The following is a 13,760-nucleotide window of genomic DNA, read 5'->3' as shown; positions in this document are numbered from 1 at the left end:
CCACAGAAGCTGCGAGAGCGTCCTCGGCCCCCTTAGAACAGCTTGGAACACACAGTGGAGTCAGTGTCCAGCCAGGTCCGGCCTGATGCAGTGAGGACGGGGGGTCCTATAAGCATCTCAGGGTCAGTGGGGCCCGGAGCGGCCTAAGGGTCAGGCTTCGTGCAGGGAGAGGAGGAGGGAAAGGCCGGGGAGGAACAGGAAGAGGGGTGAAGAGCTCCGCGGGGAGGGGGCGCGATCCCTGGAGGTCTGGAGGGAATTTAGAACTGGGGAGGAGAGAAAATGCGGGCCGGGCTGCAGCCCGGGAAAGCGCCGGCTCAGCGGGCCCTTCTCCTTTCTTCACTTCGGCCGCGGGCTTTCCAGGGAGAGTGCGGCGTTTCGGGTCCGGCTTCTCGCCCAAGCAGTCACCCCGCAAACCGCGGCCGGCAGCTACGGACCCCGCCTGGGCGGAGAGCTCTGGCCCCGGCCGGCCGCAAACGGGGCGTGGCGAGGGCGGAGGGGGCGTGGCGAGGGCGGAGGGGGCGTGACGAGGGCGGGCGGAGGGGCGTGACGAGGGCCGCCGAAGGGGCGTGGCGCGGGCCGCGGAGGGGGCGTGGCGCGGGCGGGGGAAGGGGCGTGGCGCGGGCAGGCGGAGGGGGCGTGGCGCGGGCAGGCGGAGGGGGCGTGGCGTGGGCGGCCCTAGTGGGCCGGGCTCCGCTCTCCCCAGCGCCCGCCGCCGCCGCCGCCGCCGCCGCCGCCGCCTCGTCCCGCCGTGCGGACCGTGGAGCGGGGTCGCAGCCGCCTGCCCGCCCTGCGGTGGGCCAGGATGTCGGGCTTCCTGGAGGAACTGCTCGGCGAGAAGCTGGTGACGGGCGGCGGCGAGGAGGTGGACGTGCACTCGCTGGGCGCCCGCGGCATCTCGCTGCTGGGTCTCTACTTCGGCTGCAGCCTCAGCGCCCCCTGCGCGCAGCTCAGCGCCAGCCTGGCCGCCTTCTACGGGCGCCTGCGGGGGGACGCGGCGGCCGGGCCGGGGCCGGGAGCGGGGGCCGGGGCGGCGGCGGAGCCCGAGCCGCGGCGGCGCCTGGAGATCGTCTTCGTGTCCTCGGACCAGGACCAGCGGCAGTGGCAGGACTTCGTGCGGGACATGCCGTGGCTGGCGCTGCCCTACAAGGAGAAGCACAGGAAGGTGAGAGGCGCGGGCCTCGCCGGCCCCTGCCCGCCCCCCACCCCCGTTACCCCTGCCCTCCCGCGACCCCGTTGTCCCCCTGCCCGCCCCCCACCCCCGACCCCTGCCCCCAGTCCCCCGCCCCCCGCCCCACTGTCCTCTCCCCGCCCCCACCCCGCCGTCCCCGCCTCTGCTCCCCCCGCTCCGCGCTGTGCCCGCACCCTCATCCCAGGACCCCTCTTTGGTTCGAGTGCTGCGCTGCGCCCGCCCTGGAAAGTTGGACCCCCCTCGGCCCCCGGGACCCCGGCTGGAGCCCCTCCGTCCGCACACGCTGGGAGCCTCGGGTGGGGGCGGCTGCGCTCGGGGATCCCGGTTCCGCGACCCCTTCACCCGCGAGCAGAGGCGCCAGGCCCTTCCTGCCTCCGCCGCCGCCCCCCGCGGATCCCCACAGTGGGGAGGGGAGGGGAGGGAGGGCGCGCGCCCCCCGCCCGTGGTGCCCAAACCAGCGCGTTTCCTTTCTTTCCGGGAGAAACCTGCCTTCCCGGAGCCCCTTCCCCGGGGACCGGGGACCTGGGGGCCGAGGCCGAGGTCAGGAGAGGCGGCCGGTGACCGTGGCCGTGGCTGTGGCCGAGAAGGGCGCTCACGGCTCCGTCTCCCGCCCCCGCCTCCCCCGCCCCAGGCTGAGTTCGCGGCCAGCGGGGAGCTTTGCATTGTCTGGCCGTCCAGCCTCCTCCCCAGACGCCTCCCGGGCGCGGGAACAGCCCGGGCCGTGCAGAGCTCGGCTGCGTGGTGGCCCCCGTGGTCCCGGGGTCTTCGAGTTAAGGGCTGAGCTGACCCCATCGATGCACATTGACTGGAAGAAGGAGGATTTGGGGAAATGGATACTTTGCTGTCAACTTCTCGTGTCTCCCAGTTTGCTGCCGAGTTGAGTTTGGGTTTCTGAGTGTGTCCCTTGGGTGAGGATGTCTGTCTCTGTGATAATATAGCACATCCAGGACATTCTGTAATGAATGGAGTCAGAAAAAGTTTTGGAGCGCTGTTGCTTCGTGAGTGTATCTGATGCAACGTGTGAATCCAGCCCCCTTCCCTTTTTGAGGAAAGCCTGTTTCTGGAGTGGACAGAAGGGCTATTCTGGGGGCGTTTAGTTTCCTCTGGGGAGCATGGCGAGGCGTGCCACGTGTTCCTTTTATATGTGCAGAATCTTGTTGAGAAGCATGATTTAGATTTACTGGGAGCAAAAGGCTTATACTGCGACCCCAAATGTCTTGAGTAAATCATCCATCCCGAAGCAGTGTGAGGTAGAGATCTGAGATTTAAAGTATGAAATACAGTTGATCCGATGCAGTTTGTAAATTTAACATCGGGAAAACATAGGTTCACTAACCGCTCAGAGGCAAGAGTTGGCATTTTTACTGCTTTTGAGGTTATTTTGCCCATTTTGATTGACATGCTCGATATAGTATGAATATGCATGGCCAGTACTTTTTGATTCAAAATACGAGAATCCTTTGTTTTCCTTGGTGGTGGTTTTTGTGATACGTTCGTGGAGGAATAATGTTCAGAAAGTGATTTGCCAAAAAAGATTTTCATTGTTACGGCAAGTTTCTGTTGTAGACTAAAGTCTACTTAAAATAATGTCCTTATCCGGCAATACAAATGATTTCTAGCTTTTGAAAACACAGAATTATGGTAAAATGTTACAGGCTTAACAGCCTATTGTTGTGTTTTTTACTGAAGAGGAAATACATTTTTTTGGATAGTAAAAATATGGAGCAAACAGATGTTTTGCAAACGCTTAGAGCTTTTTCCGAAAAAGGAGAATATTTGATAGGCCATGGGCCATGGCTGGCTCTCTATACCCTGGACAGGCTCTTTGCATGACAAAAAGTATTTTGCGGCCCTAGCCTGGACCTGCTGATTCCTCCATGATGAGAACGTGGATGACACAGGGCAGACTCATTTGAAAATACCGTTCAGAGTGCTGGACGTGCCCAAACCCTGGTGCGTTAGCATCTTAAACATTTTATTTTTTTGCCCAGAGTTTTTCTGACTCACATCCTATACTTTATTCTCTAAAACTAGTCCAGTTTTCAAGGAGATAGTTTCTGACCTTCGTCGTGAACAAACCAACCACTCAAGATCTGACCCCAGAAACATTCTTATTCTTGGGGATATATACCAGGTAAAAAGACTCCAGCTGTCCTTCTTATGGAAAGCATACTCTTGGAAATTACAAAAGCTATGTGCTGACTTTAAAAGGAATTATTGCCGGGCGTGGTGGCTCAAGCCTGTTATCCCAGAACTTTGGAAGGCTGAGGTGGGCGGATCACCTGAGGTTGGGAGTTCCAGACCAGCCTGACCAACATGGAGAAACCCTGTCTCTACTAAAAATACAAGATTAGCCAGACCTGGTGGCGCATGCCTGTAATCCCGGCTACTAGGGAGGCTGAGGCAGGAGAATCGCTTGAACCTGGGAGGCGGAGGTTGCAGGGAGCCGAGATCGCACCATTGCACCCCAGTCTGGGCAGCAAGAGTGAAACTCTGTCTCAAAAAAAAAAAAAAAGGAATTATTTTCCCCCTTGAAACCAAAGAGATGTGGAACAAATGCCTTTTCTGTAACTGAGTTTTTGTCTGGTTTGAAGTTAGGGTGCTTAGAAGCCTGTGAGCTAATGATGCTAATTTCACCATCAGAACAAGTGAAGAGCCAGAGTTCTCCCAGCTGAGGGCACTGGATGGGTGAACACGTCTTGTTGATGCACTCTGTCCGTGTCGTTTCACCAACTATAAAAATAACTCTAGAGAAGGGAATTTTGTTTTACACTGAAGGGAAACCAGAGTTCCAGATTGCTAATTTTTTTTTAAGTTCTCATTAACATTTGTTCTTTAAGCCCATGCGTATACTTCTTCCCATTGGGATAACAAAGGGTATGGTTCTAATTAGTTATTGGCTGGCATTTCTCTAAAGAAAATTGAAAAATTATGGTGGGGAAAGAAAATGCTGTGTGGTATTTCTTTTTTTCTTTTATTAATTTCTCCTTTATATAGTAAAAAAACCTGGGGATGACCATATATGTTAAGCCTGCATTTTGCCTGGTTCCTCTCACCTTGACTGGAACTGTGAGAAAACACCAAAAAAAAAAAAAAAAAAGGAAAACAATTTAAAAAACATTCTCTATACAAAATTGTCCTGTTTCTGCCTGTTGTCATGGTAGGTACAAAAGTAATTGAAGCTTAATTTTTTTGGCTTCCAAAACACGTATTATTTCAGCTTCCAAAACATGTGCAGAAATTGTAATTAGATGGTAATAGAACTTTGAGAGCATTTATAACAATTTTATCAGCAAATCTATAATCCTGAAGTTAAGGCAGTTAGACTTGTTTTAATAAGTAGGTTGGAGGATGATTTTCAGATTTCTAGAGCGAAGGAATGTGATCGATAGTCGGGAGGTGGTGAAATTTGGACTTTGGGGATTTGGTCTTCCCTTTGGATTAGTATGTTACTCACTCGTCAAGACTGGAGAGGTCTGTCTCCGGGATCCACTTCAGCCTCATAGAAGTGAGCACTCTTTTGGTTTTAAAGCCACAGAGCTCAGCCTTTGTCTGGGCTGGATGCCTGATCAAAAACATATGGTGAGTGTGGGTGCACTGACATCCAAGGGTGCAGACCACTGGCTTCCTCTGGACAGTTTTGTGAGGCTCTGGTGTGGCCCCAGGACTTCCAGCATGACAAAGGGGAAGAGAAAGTCTGCAGAGTCGGGGGACCCTGGTCCGGTATCCCTGGTCAGCCTGCTGCAGCCAGGGGAAGTGGAGTCTTGCTCTGGCTGCTCGGGGTGGTTCTTTCAGTTGAGACTAAATGAGAAACTTGGCTGAGAATTTACCTGAATCCCTTTGGTCCTATGGGTGAGACAAGATTTGGTAGCAACCTCAACAGTCTTACAACTCCAGCTCTGCTACTCTTCCTTGAATCCAAACACCGCAGCCAGGAAGAGAACAGTTGCTGTGACACCACTGTATCTTTTCTTTGCATTCACTTTCAAGGTGGGAAAAGATGGCAAAAAGGTGCAGTTTTGAAAATTAGAATTTTCTGCCTTCTTCGTAAGAAGCCCGGACCAGCCAGGACAGGCTCCCACTGGTGACTGTGTTTCTAGGACTTGGGCCAATCTTTTAGTAATAAAGGACAACAGTCCAGTTAAGAGCAGGCCGGGTGTGATGGCTCGCACCTGTAATCCAGCACTTCGGGAGGCCAAGGTGGGGGGGGTCACTTGAGCCTAGGAGTTTGAGACCAGCCTGGCCAACATGGTGAAACATTATCTCTACAAAAAATAACAATTAGCTGGTCACGGTGGTGGGTACCTATGGTCCCAGCTACTCAGGAGGCTGAAGCAGGAGGATTGCTTAAACCCAGGAGGTGGAGGCTGCAGTGAGCCATGTTTGTGTCACTACACTCCAGCCTGGACAACAGAGCAAGACCCTGTCTTAAATAAATAAATAAATAAAAATAAAGTAATAAGAGAGGCTTTTTCTTGTTCCATTATTTGTAATATATTTTTTAATCTCTTCCTTTTTGCTCTGCATAATAAGGCAGTCTAGTATATGGCTAAAAATATAGATTCTTTTGTCCTTCTGCTTGAGTTCACGCCCCCGCTCTGCCGTTTATTAGCTGTGTGTCCTTGTGCAAGGCGCTGTCCATCTCTGTGCCACACGTTCCTTTTCCATTTGCGATAATAGCACCTGCCTTATTGTTGTAAAGGCTACGTGAGATAATATACACGTGCCTGGCATATGGTAAGTGCTCAATCAATGCTATTATTGTGTTTAGATAAATGATCATTAAGTTTAGTCATTCATTTCATAGCTTGAGCCTTGGGAATCTATCACATTACAGAACTGTAAAACTGTTATGAGGTATATGTATATATATATATATTAATTTTTTTTTTTTTTGAGATGGAGTTTCGCTCTGTCGCCCAGGCTGGAGTGCAGTGGCGCGATCTCGGCTCAGTGCAAGCTCCGCCTCCCGGGTTCAAGTGATTCTCCTGCCTCAGCCTTCCAAGTAGCTGGGACTACAGGCGCCCGCCACCACGCCTGGCTAATTTTTTTTGTGTTTTTAGTAGAGACGGGGTTTCACTGTGTTAGCGAGGATGGTCTTGATCTCCTGACCTCCTGATCTGCCCGGCTCGGCCTCCCAAAGTGCTGGGATTACAGGCGTGAGCCACCACGCCTGGCATGAGGTATATTTTTAAACTTTTCAAACCAATGACTTTTACAAGCATACAAGGGGATTTGATGAAGGAGTCAAAAAATTGGCCTACAATGGCCTGGTACTGTGGCTCATGCCTGTCATCCCAGCACTTTGGGAGGCCGAGGTGGGTGGGTCACTTGAGGTCAGGAGTTTGAGACCAGCCTGGCCAACATGGTGAAACCCCATCTCTACTAAAAATACAAAATTAACCGGGTGTGGTGGTGCACACCTGTACTCCCAGCTACTCGGGAGGCTGAGGCAGGAGAATCACTTGAACCTGAGAGGTGGAGTTGGCAGTGAGCCGAGATCGTGCCATGGCACTCCAGCCTGGGTGACAGAGCAAGACTCCGTCTTGGAAAAAAAAAATTAAATAAAAAAAATTGCCCCATAAGAGATTATAACTGTGAAGAAAGACCTAGAAGAATGAAACAACAAATACTGTGCCTTAAAGTCCTGGGATATTACTGATACTTACTGAGCTCTGTATTTATATCTGCCAGTGACGCTCCAGACTGCTGCTGATCGATGAAGCCTGGGAAAGATTTAAGTTACTATTAAGTTACCCTTTAAGTCACACTTGTAACTTAAGGATGATCAGGCACTCTTCTTGAGAGAAATTATGCACAAAGCAATCATTTTGTGGTTTCCCAAAGCTATTAGGTGTGTCTTCCGCTGACCCTGTTTGCTTAACTCTGGGCCACGTAGAGGTTGAAAGACTGCTGTTTCGTGTGGGAAATGGAGGGTGCCGGTCTCTGGAGCCGTAGAAATGCCACCTCTAGCGTGGGCCTGCCTCCCGTCCCAGCTCTGGAATGCTGCGGGATGGGTTTGCTCAGACATGTAGGCATTGTGGGTTTGGTACTCATCTCCCAGTTAGCAGTTGAGGCCTGCCTCTGAGTAGCCGTCCACAGCTCTTGCTGATCGATTTGTCTTCTGACACGGGTTGGAATGTGAGCCAGAGCACAGAGGCGAGCCCTGGAAGTTAGGGTCACTGATTTGATTCTACTTTTTTTTTTTTTTTTTAGACGGAGTCTCGCTCTGTCGCCCAAGCTGGAGTGCAGTGGCGCGATCTCGGCTCACTGCAAGCTCTGCCTCCCGGGTTCACGCGATTCTCCTGCCTCAGCCTCCCGAGTAGCTGGGACTACAGGCGCCTGCCACCACGCCTGGCTAATTTTTTGTATTTTTAGTAGAGATGGGGTTTCACTGTGTTAGCCAGGATGGTCTCGATCTCCTGACCTTGTGATCCACCCACCTCGGCCTCCCAAAGTGCTGGGATTACAAGCGTGAGCCACCGCGCCCGGCCCTGATTCTATGTTTTAAAAAATTCCTGCCTTTTGTTGGGAAGGCTTGTTGTAATGTGTGCACACATTTGAGAAAACAGGCTCTGTGCACAGCTGGCGTCGGGGGTGAACAAGCCCCTTGGGGATCTTCCTGTTTCCTTACAGGGATCAGGGTTCCAGGGCTCCAGCTCGTCCCGCTGTGAACTAGGTGGGATCCTTCCTGCATGATTTCATTTTGGCCAGGAGAGCACAGGCTTGGCATAGGATGTGTTTTCTTTTCTTTTTTTCTTTTTTTTCTTTTTTTTTCCAGATGGAGTCTTGCTCTGCCAGGCTGGAGTGCAGTGGCGTGATCTCGGCTCACTGCAACCTCCGCCTCCCGGGTTCAAGCAATTCTCCTGCCTCAGCCTCCCGAGTAGTTGGGATTACAGGTGTGTGCCATCACGCCCGGCTAATTTTTGTATTTTTAGTAGAGATAAGGTTTCACCGTGTTGGTCAGGCTGGTCTCGAGCTTCTGACCTTAAGTGATCCACCCGCCTCGGCCTCCGAAAGTGCTGGGATTGCAGGCATGGGACATCACGCCCGGTCTGTTTTTGTTTCTTAATGAGTGTTTTAAAGAGGACTTTAATGAGCAAATGGATGTCACAGCTGGGTGAGTCCCGGCAGCTTCTTGTGCAACTGGATTGCCCTGTGATTCTGTGCTCAAAAATAGGAAAAAGCTTGACTCTCCATTTTTGAAATGTCAAATATCTGAGCCCATTAAAAGAGTTTCAGCCAGGCGCGGTGGCTCACGCCCGTAATCCCAGCACTGTGGGAAGCCGAGGTGGGTGCATCACCTGAGGTTGGGAGTTCGAGACCAGCCTGACCAATATGGAGAAACCCTGTCTCTACTGAAAATACAAAATTAGCCGTGTGTGGTGGTGCACGCCTGTAATCCGAGCTACTAAGGAGGCTGAGACAGGAGAATTGCTTGAACCCTGGAGGCGGAGGTTGCACTGAGCCGAGATCGCACCACTGTACTCCGGCCTGGGGAACAAGAGCGAAACTCTGTCTCAAAAAAGAAAAAAAAGTCTCATATCTGCAGACCTATCATGCCATGCTTTAGTATTTCATCGTTTGCATTTTTCTAGCATCTTTCTTCCAAAGAACTCAAAATGCGTGCATATTACGTCTTCCAGCAACTAGTAATGGGTAGATATTCACCGTTTTAACTTTTCCAAGTATGTTAGAGTTGGAGAATTGAAGTAAAGAGCACCGATTATTAGATAAGGGTCACAGTGTTGGATGAAAGAGCTTGGCTGAACTCCCTTAAATTCAACTTGGTCCTTTCTGTTCATGAAATTGTACCTTAAAAAATATTCACATCAAACATTCTGCATGGAGAGGAGGAGCTGCAAGCCCTCTTCACATTGCTTTCTTCCTCTAGGTGTGCAGGGATCGCTCTGAGATAAGATAGAGGTAGTTGAACGGCTTGAAACATTCGCTGGTTACTTGGAAGGCAGGAGAGCAAGAACCTCTTCTCTCTTGCTGCCTTTTTCCATGGTGGTGTTTTTTTTTCTAAGGGCCTTTTTAATGATTTGGCTTTTTTTTAGTTCCGCCAGTGAAGTGCCCCCAACTCCCCCTTCATCCTATGGAAAGCCTACAGGCTGCTGTAGTGCTTTTTGTTCAGAGACAAAATTGAACTTCAGGTATCCTGCCGAGATCCTAGTACTAAATCAGTCCTCCCTTTTATGAGGTTTGCAGAAACTGCCATTCCAGCTTCCAGTGAAATCTCAAACCTGTGCTTTCTGCTCCACGACGAGGCAGAAGCCCAGTGCCGTTACTCGGGAGTGAAACCCGTCATGGAAAGTTTTGTTCTGTGGCCTCCGGGATTAAAAGCAAACGTAAATTTTCTGCGGCTTGCCGGTCATAACTCTTGGACCAGATACACATCGTATTTTTGTATGAACTACATCAGAAAATCCTTTTAAAAAAAACAACGTAAGCTTCACTTCGTCGCTCCCTTCTATCCAGTCCGTCAGCCTCTCCCCCTGCTCCCCAGGGTCTCTCAGTACAGGCACCAATTACAGGTAAATTCAAGTACCGTGTCTACAGTTAATGACGGTTTTATCTCAGATCGTTGTCGAATAGTCACCAAACAGGGTGTGGTGAGTTCCGCTGTCCTAGGGATAGAGTTTTCTCTTTGTTTTCCTGGGAGAATTTCATCCAGATGCAGGAGTTCTACAGTTTTTTTAATTTGTCTTTTTTTTGGTCAATATCCCTGGGATAAAAAGCTGAATGGATTTAATCTGTTTAAAATCAGAAGGCGCTGCTTTTCCTCCCGTTAAACGTGATAAGGTCAAGACGGTTTTCTTTTGATTTTGGTGGCTCACAGCACAGCTGCCTCATCTGTTACTCATTTTTCAGGTTTTGATGTGAAATCTGAAGATTAGGCGGGACCACGTGCAATAGGGAAAAATTGCAGTGTGACCGCCGGAGCCCCGAATAGGCGTGAATGTAGCTGTGAGTGCAGCGTTTTCCAGCTCTGGGCATGTTGTTGATTGCAACTGTAAAAATTGTCTACACCCGTGATCCTTCAAGAATACTCCATTATGATACGTGAATATTTAAAGTGTGTTGCATAGTAGTCGAAGAATATAGACTGGAAATCCACATCCAGGTTTCCTGGGTTGGCAACTTGGCTGTTTCCGGGAGTGTGACTTTGGGGCCAGTTTTGGAATTTCTGTGTCTCTAGTTTCCTGGTGAGTAAAATGGAGATAATGGTACCAGCCTCTTACGGTGGTTGTTAAGGATTGAATGACATAATATTTGACAAGTGCTTAGGATTGTGCCTGGTGCATAGCACGTGCCATTTAAATGTTTACCAGGCACTTCATTCCACATTTTATGGTTATTTGGATTATAAGAGAGAGGAATTCAGCCTTTTTACCTCTTTGTACCCCTCCCCCATTCCAAAGCACCTAGTTATTTATTTGCATCTAGAGACTATCGCAGAACCTGGTTTCTCTTCATTTTTTCTTTTCTTTCTTTTTCTTTTCTTTTTCTTTTTCTTTTTTTTTTGAGACCGTGTCTCCCTCTTGCCCAGGCTGGAGTGCAGTCAGCTCACTGCGACCTCTGCCTCTTAGGTTCAAGCGATATTCCTGCCTCAGCCTCCTGAGTAGCTGGGATTACAGGTGCCCGCCACCACACCTGGCTCATTTTGTATTTTTAATAAAGACAGGGTTTCACCATCTTGACCAGGCTGGTCTTGAACTGCTGACCTCAAGTGATCCGCCTGCCTCAGCCTCTCAGAGTGCTGGGATTACAGGTGTGAGCCACCATGCCTGGCCTCTCTTCATTTTCCTACTAGGACAATAATTATCTGTCAGTCGTTGATTTGATGATATCTGTGTCTTCGATTGTGTGCTTGTTTGTGTGAGAGAGCTCTTGCTGTGTTTTCCAGGCTGGAGTGCAGTGGTACGATCTCAGCTCACTGCAGCTTTGACCTTCTGAGCCCAGGCAGTCCTCCCACCTCAGCCTCCCGAGTAGCTGGGAATGCACGTGTGCACCACCATGCCCGGCTGCATATGGGTGTAATTCTAGATCATCTCTTTGACTAATCAGGTGCTCAGTTTTACTGAATGGATCCTGCACCCTCTTTTGAGCTGGGAGAGTCCGGGGGGAGATACTGGTCTGTGCATATGTCTCTTAATATTATTTATTTTGGAAAACTTTAAATATCATGCAGGTAGAGAAAGCAGTACAGTGAATCCCCACATATCCACCCACATTCAACAGTCATCAACTCATGGACACCTATTGCCCCCCCACCCCTCAATGATCTTGAAGATAGTCCCAGCCGTCATCTCATTTCTTTCATAAGCATTTTATTAAGTAACCCTTAAAAAACATAACCACAATATCACACCTAAGAAATCCATCAGTTCTTTAGTTTCAGCACATATCCAGTTAGTGTTCACATTTTTCTAATTGTCTCCTAATTGTTTTTTTTTTTTGAGACGGAGTCTTGTTCTGTCGCCCAGGCTGGAGTGTAGTGGCGCGATCTCGGCTCACTGCAAGCTCCGCCTCCCGGGTTCACGCCATTCTCCTGTCTCAGCCTCCCGAGTAGCTGGTACTACAGGTGCCCGCCACCACGCCCGGCTAATTTTTTGTATTTTTAGTAGAGATGGGGTTTCACCATATTAGCCGGGATGGTCTTGATCTCCTGACCTCATGATCCGCCCCCCTCAGCCTCCAAAAGTGCTGGGATGACGGTTGGTTTGTTTGAATCCAAATAAAATTTGCTCATTACATTTGGTAGCTGTATCCCTTAAGCCTCTTTTAACCTATAGTTTCCCTTCCCTGCTTTTCCTTGCAATTTATTTGTTGTTCTTATCCATTTAACTTGGTTCTGTCCCTGGATCTGCCTCCTTGCCACATTCCTGAACTTTTCTGAGCCCTGTTTTCTGCCTTATCTAGCTAGGTGTATAGAATATCAGCTCCCGGGTTCAGAAGGGTCTGAGTTTCCTGTGGGTGAGAGGTCCAGATATAGGTCAGCTTTAGGCCCGGGTGGCACGGACGCCGTCCTGGGGCAGGTCCTTGCCCATCTCCCTGCCCCGCTTGTCTCCGCGCCCTGGCCTCTGGCAGGCCTCTGGCAGGCTGTTCCTCATCTCCTAGTGGCCTGAACACCATCGGCAGTTCTGAGTCTGCTTCCTGTCCTCCCAGACTCCCAGCAGCAGGAGTCCGGTGTGGTCGCCCTTGATCCCATAACTGGTCACTATGGCTGGGATGTGTGAATACTAAAGGGCCAAGCTTGAGTCGTGTCCACACCTGTGTAGCCGGAGGCTGGGGTCCCAAGCCAGGTGGACTGAGCCTCAGGCCCGGAGGCTGTGGGGGGCTTGTCAAGAAAAATCAGGGTGTATTACTGAGGGAGTGTGGCCCCTACGGTCACCCTCTCTGTGTGGGCCACCCGCGGTCACCCTCTCTGTGTGGGGTGTTTCCAGTGACCCCAACACACCATCTCCTGAGGAAGTCCGTTCTGACCTCAGCCGTCCTCTCCCAGGGGACCGCTGGGCCGTGAAGAACTGCAGACAACTCTTCTCTCTCCCCAGGGAGAGTCCCCTGGTCCTTGGAGCATTTCTCCTGTGACATGGGTTCACGTTTCCCCCGCACCCAGGCCATTCATATCCAAGTGCCCTCCAAGTTTGTCTGCCCCACCCCCCCAACAGTCGTCCCCCATCTGAATGCAGACTCCAGTGTGGTCTGCCCAGGCACAGAGGGCAGCTGGCCGCCCCACCTCCTTTGTTGCCCAGTCTTTGGGGTTCCCTGGGCCACGTTGGAAGAAGAATTGTCTTGGGCCACACATAAAATATGTGAACACCGGCCGGGCGCGGTGGCTCACGCCTATATTCCCAGCACTTTGGGAGGCTGAAGTGGACGGATCACCTGAGGTCAGGAGTTCGAGACCAGCCTGACCAACATGGAGAAACCCCGTCTCTACTAAAAATACAAAATTAGCCGGGTGTGGTGGCGCATGCCTGTAATCCCAACTATTCGGGAGGCTGAGGCAGGAGAATCATTTGAACCCGGGAAGCGGAGGTTGCGGTGAGCCAAATTCGCGCCATTGCACTCCGGCCTGGGTAACAAGAGTGAAACTCCATCTCAAAAAAAAGATGCTAACACTAATGATAGCTGATGAGCTAAAAAAAACAAATAGCAAAAAAATCTCATAATGTTTTAAGAAAGTTTACAAATTTATGTTGGGACGCATTCAAAGCTGTCCTGGGCCACATGTGTCTGCATGCTGTGGGTTGGACAAGTTTGTTCTAGATCTTATCTAGACTTCTGTTACCATGCTGCGAGATCTCATTGCATTCATTTTTCTTTTTTTTTTTTTTTTGAGACAGAGTTTTGCTCTTGTTGCCAAGGCTGGAGTGCAGTGGTGCAGTCTCGGCTCACTGCAACCTCTGCCTCCCAGGTTCAAGTGATTCTCCTGCCTCAGCCTCTCGAGTAGCTGGGACTACAGGTACCTGCCACCACGCCAAGCTAATTGTTTGTATTTTTAGTAGAGACAGGGTTTCACCATGTTGGTCAAGCTAGTCTCGAACTCCTGACTTCGTGATCT

At 50.5% G+C, this 13,760-nt stretch overlaps 1 protein-coding gene across 1 annotated transcript in view; it reads left to right on the top strand.

Moving 5' to 3' along the window:
• Positions 1–701: 701 nt before the first annotated feature.
• Positions 702–13,760, top strand: part of NXN (nucleoredoxin) — a 180,764-nt gene continuing 167,705 nt past the window's right edge. The window contains exon 1 of the mRNA XM_054459704.2: positions 702–1,162. Coding sequence (XP_054315679.1) covers positions 803–1,162 — 360 coding nt within the window. The 5' untranslated portion in view covers positions 702–802. The remainder of the gene's footprint in view (positions 1,163–13,760) is intronic.

This window comes from Pongo pygmaeus, chromosome 19, assembly GCF_028885625.2.
Source record: "Pongo pygmaeus isolate AG05252 chromosome 19, NHGRI_mPonPyg2-v2.0_pri, whole genome shotgun sequence".
Classification (NCBI taxonomy): domain Eukaryota; kingdom Metazoa; phylum Chordata; class Mammalia; order Primates; family Hominidae; genus Pongo; species Pongo pygmaeus.
This window is presented reverse-complemented; position numbering and strand designations above follow the sequence as displayed.